General features: G+C 33.1%; 1 protein-coding gene across 1 annotated transcript; it reads right to left on the bottom strand.

Moving 5' to 3' along the window:
• Window positions 1–3,257: 3,257 nt before the first annotated feature.
• Window positions 3,258–5,317, bottom strand: LOC134261036 (tripartite motif-containing protein 55-like). The gene is made up of 2 exons (XM_062743522.1): window positions 5,287–5,317; window positions 3,258–5,088 (listed from the first exon to the last, which is right to left on the bottom strand). Exon 2 carries the CDS (start codon window positions 5,065–5,067, stop codon window positions 3,352–3,354), a length of 1,716 nt encoding a protein of 571 aa, XP_062599506.1. The 5' UTR covers window positions 5,068–5,088; window positions 5,287–5,317; the 3' UTR covers window positions 3,258–3,351.
• Between the last annotated feature and the right edge of the window lie 542 nt (window positions 5,318–5,859).

Genomic DNA, 5,859 nt, shown 5'->3' with positions numbered 1-5,859 from the left:
ATGGTTTTACGTAATAATATGTTAGAGTTCACGGAAATAAATCTGGCTGTAGTGAAAATAAGACTTGAACATTGACGTCGGAAGCAAATTGAAAGTGTGGGGGGGGGGGGCTAAGTTATAAAAAATATTTTACCAAAAAAAAACAAAAAAAACTGACAAGCAAAAAAAAAACCTGACAAGCAAAAAAAAAAGGAAAATTGCCCCAGTCAGGAAAATCCTATTTCGTGTGTGTGTGTGTGTGTGTGGGGGGGGGGGGGTGATAGTGGTTAGGTTCGAACTTTATTAACAATATTTTTTCCAAACACCTCCACTTTCCCAATTTTTAACCTATACAGCGATGTGCCTGTAGCAAATGGGGGGCTAAACCTACGAAACAATGTTCAATGTGTATAAGTCAATAAGTATATATTTGGAAAAACTAACCCCCCCCCCTGGTTCCAACGCCTATGCTCAAAAGAAAATACACATTGTTTTCATGCAATCCTCATTTTACTTGTGTTTTGAATACTAGTAATGCCCTTCCGATACATACATGTAGTATTAATTAAGGAATAACTGTCTTATTTTTCGAATCCATGAAGTGATCAATGGATTGGCGTTTATGCATAAAATTATCACACAAGCCAATCCATTGATCATCTTCATGAATTTGAAAAATCTGACAGTTATTTCTTATATTTACATGCTTTGATTCCGCCAATCCACGGGCTCCAAGCCTGCTACTCTCTAGATGTTGTTCCCCAGGTCGCACAAAACATTTTCAAAACATTTTATTGGTGTTACAAAAAGGTTTTTTTTTTTCAAATCATTTCAGACTAAACATTTTAAAAATGTTTTTAAAACATTTCCTTTTCTCATTATAACATTTTAAAAACATTTTCAAAATGTTTTCTAAAAGCTTATGATTAAATTCTTTTGGAATATTTTTCTAAAATATTTTTGAAACGTTTTAAAAATGTTTCAAACGGTATGTTTAGCTTTCAAATGTCAAAGATTTTTATATTACGTTTTAAAAACGTTCTTACAACATGAAATGAAACATTCCTTTTCCATAAATCTGAAACATTGTATTAATACGTCTCTGAAACATTTGGAAGGAACGTTGTCAAAATGTTTTTGAAACATTCTTAATTCATTTAAGGGTTTTTATAGCTTCCAAATATCGAAGATCTTATAAAACGTTTTAGAAACGTTTTTAAAACATGAAATGAAACATTCTTTTTCTGTAAATCGGAAACATTCCATATACGTTTCTAAAACATTTGAAAGAATCATTTTAAAAATATTTTTAAAACATTCTTAATATCGCTGTTAGTTAAAAACATTCAATTCCGGATATTTTTCAGCCTAGGCAGTGAAAATGTGCATTTAAAACATTTACTAAAATAATTATTTTTACTACAATTGAAATATTCTAATTATAGTTTTGACATTTTTTGGAAACATTTTCAAAGTGTTTCTGAAACATTTATGTAATTGCAGCACATTTTAATTCGATTAGTAACTTTAAGAGTATGTTGTGAGAATGATTTAAGAACATTCAATTTAATGTGTTTTCTTTTTTTAAAGACTTCATTTTTCATTGCTGCTGTTATTTTCAAAATGTTCTTAATTAAAACATTCAAATAATATATTATTGCGATTTTTCTAAAATTTAGTTTATGAAGAAAAAAATATATAGAAAGAATAGTGTTAAAATGAGGAATTGTAGTTATTTTTAATTGAAAGATTTTTTTCCGGTATTTTATAATTATGATTTCTTGTTTTGGCTTCTTGATAAAACAGACATAATTTATATAAAGTCCTTTGATTAAACAAATAAAAAAAAACCAATGAATGAAAAGATATGCAAACAAAAAATTTAAAAAATATAAATAAATTTATAAAATCATAAGCATTAAATAAAACTCTTAATGTCTTTTTCAAAAAAAAAATGTTCTTCATCAAATCTTTGATCCACTCCCAGAATGTTACTCTGAGGCGTTAGATAAGGATTGGCACACTGGTCAGTTTCGGTGTCATGATAACCTCTTATGCAATTCTCCTGCTGGGCAGCGCGTTACAGAGTATAGTGGTTTGCTGCTTATCTAGGCCAAATTTTGAATTCTGGTAAACATGATGTGCGCGCTTACTCCGTGCCGATTTGAATGAGAAGACTTTGCACCATAAAACCACAGTAATAATCTCGGGATTTATTGACTTTGAATGGTAAGAGTTATTCCTTTATCATAGACTTTAAAAGATCATTTAAAAATGACTTTTATACAACCAGTGCATGATCAATAACTTAGTACAAATGTATGTATATTTCATTCTTAAGGCAACACAATTATATCCTTGATTCAAGTATTCGTTGTCTTTGTTAAATGTTTTAAATTCATCAAACAATATCATGAATATGTTGATTTAAAAATTAAATATCTTTACAGCATGGTGTTGATTGCATCATCCGTGTTTTTAAATTCCCACATCCAAAAGACCCGCCTTTGGTGAAGGCAAAGGTGTACGTAAATACTATTACTCTTCAATAACATTGTCATAGTAATTATTTTTCTGCTTTTTTCGATGCAAATGAGGAAAGAACTTTAATTTTATATAATTATTTAAAATATTTTTTGTATATTTTCATTGATTATCTTAAGATACATCAGATGTAGAATGCTGATACAAACACAATTTTCCTTATCTTTACAGATTGTGCTATTCTCTCCTAGGGGCAGTATCTTATCAGCCTTTTCAGTGTATGTGATTCTAACTAAGTCTTATAGATCCGCCGCTCTGTTCTACCTTTACCATGTTTACAGTGAACATAGGATTTCTGTGATTCTGTTCTTTTAAAATTCAGTGAATGGATTAGACGCCGTTTTCAACCTGTGACTTGAAATAAAATAGATTAAAACTTGTACCGAGAATGGAATTTAAATGTGATTAAAATATTGGATATGGGTTTGTATTAAAGATTCAAAAATTAAATATAATTTGTTTTTATTTCTTTTAAAATATAAATATTTCACGTTTAAAAAAACCATACAAAATCACGTGATGAAAACATTTTTTAAAAATGTTTTCGCAACATTTTGAAAATGTTTTAAAAACATTTTCAAAATGTTTTTTTGTTAGCTGGGCCCGCCCTGCACGTGTTTTTTTTGGAACCGCGCCAAAACATTCATGAGGAAATCAATTACATTTACAATTGGTAATTTTATCTCAGACAAAGACATTGGAAATGTAAATATAGTCTTATATACATATGCAGTTTAGGCTCCATTCTTCAGTATGTTAAAACATCAGAGATACTGCATGCATTTGATGATTTATAATTAATAAATATATGCTACACAGCGATGTATTTCACTTCAGATATTTGATTTTCTTCATTTTTCTGTTTCCATTTTCAACAACCAACAGATTGTCATTTGTATCTGTACACAGTCCCCAGGGTTCACTCAGTCCACAGTCAATGTAACGGAGGAACTGTCCATCCTGGTCTATGATGTGGACAACCTCATTGTTATCATCAGCTGTAAGGATGTGACTCTGACTGTCTGTGGTGATTCCTCGTGGATAGAATGGTTGGTTCTTTGGAGTAGGAGTATGTCCAGTGTACCTGAATCTCAGTTTCCCGGCCTGACAGACCACCACTACTGCATTAGCTCTCCAGTCAGACACACAGATATCCAGGTTCCTGTTCTCAGTTATGTAACAATGTTTATCGAATATTAACATAAAAAATACCGGAATTTTTGATGAATAGAGAGGTCTACCTTGATCATTGAACTGAATGGTTTGTTTCTCTGTGGAGCCAGAGTAACGGACAATTTTTGTTTGTTTGTTATCATTACTGACCATGATAACCAGGAGGTCACCAGAGGAGGTACTACAGACACCGTGAGGTATCCAGTTCTGTAGTCTGATCACCTCCTCTATCTTCTCATTCTTCACAATGTTCACAGTTCTATCATAAGGATCAGTATAAACTAGATCTCCACTTTTTGTCACTGTTATGTCAGATGGGTGCTTCCCCAACTCGATTGTGATTGACTTGAGTAGTGATCCCTGATTGATGCTGAAGAGTTTCATGGTGTTGTTATGTCCACTTGTCAAGATTTCTTCATCACTCAGACAGGCTACATTGAGAGGTTGTCCATACCCAATGGCTATGGTGGTGACAGTCTCTGGTTCATCAAGCAGCTGTTTGACTGGAGGAGAGGATCCAGCTTCTGGTGATTTCTGGGTTGTCTTCATCCTGTAGCCATGTTTATCTGATATTAAAGAACTTGATGATAAGACGCCAAACAATTTACTTAATTCTTGGATTTTTCCTGGAATGAATTTTGGTAAGATTGGTTCAAGTTTTTGTGGAAGATTTCTGTATGTATTAATTAGACTATGTGGGACACTAAATAGTTTTGACAAGTCATTAGTGCCTGTTGCAATGTCGGTTGAATCAATTTCATCCTTGATGTCAGACATTGTCTTGTTTATTTCATCCAGATGTTTCTGTAGAGTTTGTAACTGTGTGTTTTTCATCTCATCAACTTCAGCTTTAAGTTTCTTGACAAATTTGTCAATTTCTCTGTGCCAGTCCTCTCCATGTTTTGTTATGGCTGTTGAAAGATCTCCATATTCCTTTTCTAACTGACTCATTCTGTTTTGTACATCAGAGGCAATGTCCTGGTAGGTGGGGTAAATTGTCTCACGTAATTCAATTACTTCTTTGATAATTTTGTCCTTTTTTTCTTCCGCAATTTGTATGATTTCTGACAACTCATGACCTAAATGTTGACCAGATGCAATGCACTTTGTACAAACAGGAATGTCACATTGGTTACAGTACATTGTACATTGTTGTTTGGTATGTGATGTACATCCTGGGTAGAGGGGGGTAGATTTTCTGGACTGAAATTTAACGACTTTGTGATCCTTGGATTCGTCTGTTGAGATATGTTCTCCAACACAGGCCTTACACAGGTTGACAAGACATGTATCACAGTGCATCTGTACCACAGCGGTCTCACACAGGTCACATCGCATCACGTCCTGGGCACTGGTACGGGGGTCCATCATTAGATCTTGTTACTGACAATACTAAACAATGAAAAATTAGATATGTAGATTTTTAATATTTTTTGAAGTGAAAATTAAGCCAAGAAACAAACAAGGAGAATGAAATGGTGATAGGTGTCACTAACTGCATGGATCTGTAGGACAAAGGCATTTTGGGAAATCTATAGAATTTGTTCAAAACTTCAAATATACAGAATAAATATCATTTCTCATTATTACCTGAATGCAGTAATGGCGGCCGTACTGTTTATCTATATGCTCTAAAGTCATGTGACACACCTGTGTTATCTATCTGTCAGGTATGTAAGGGTTAATAACTTAATGTACGAGTAGCGCTCCATTCCTTAAAAGTAATGGACCGAGGTCCCGAAGGGGCCGAGTCCCTTTACTTTTAAGGAATGGAGCGGTACGAGTATATTAACCCGCGTAAAATCCGCCTTTCTGAATGCTTTCTTTATTGTTTGTTAATACATAATAAAGAACATTATTCTTTTAATCAAAGACTTTTGAGATTAAATTACACGTAAATAAAAAAGGTATTTTTCACAATATTTAAATATCATAAGTCAAGGTCAGATTATTTATTTTTTTCTGTAGTGGGGGACAAATTATTTATTTTCAAAATTTTCAGGGACAGATTATATATTTCCGAAATCTGCCAGCCCCCCCCCCCTCCCCTCAGAATGAAAGGGTCGTCCCCTTACGAAGTAGACGATTACACTGCAGTTAAAAAAGGTCTGTACATAAAGAAGCTATAGGGAAGTTTATAATAAGTGCATAGATTGCTAAATG

Source organism: Saccostrea cucullata, unplaced genomic scaffold, assembly GCF_032062105.1.
Source record: "Saccostrea cucullata isolate Sc308-1 unplaced genomic scaffold, CSIRO_AGI_Scuc_v1 ctg11991, whole genome shotgun sequence".
NCBI classification, from domain to species: Eukaryota; Metazoa; Mollusca; class Bivalvia; order Ostreida; family Ostreidae; genus Saccostrea; species Saccostrea cuccullata.
The sequence above is the reverse complement of the archived record's forward strand: the minus strand, read 5'-3'. Positions and strand labels throughout refer to the sequence as shown.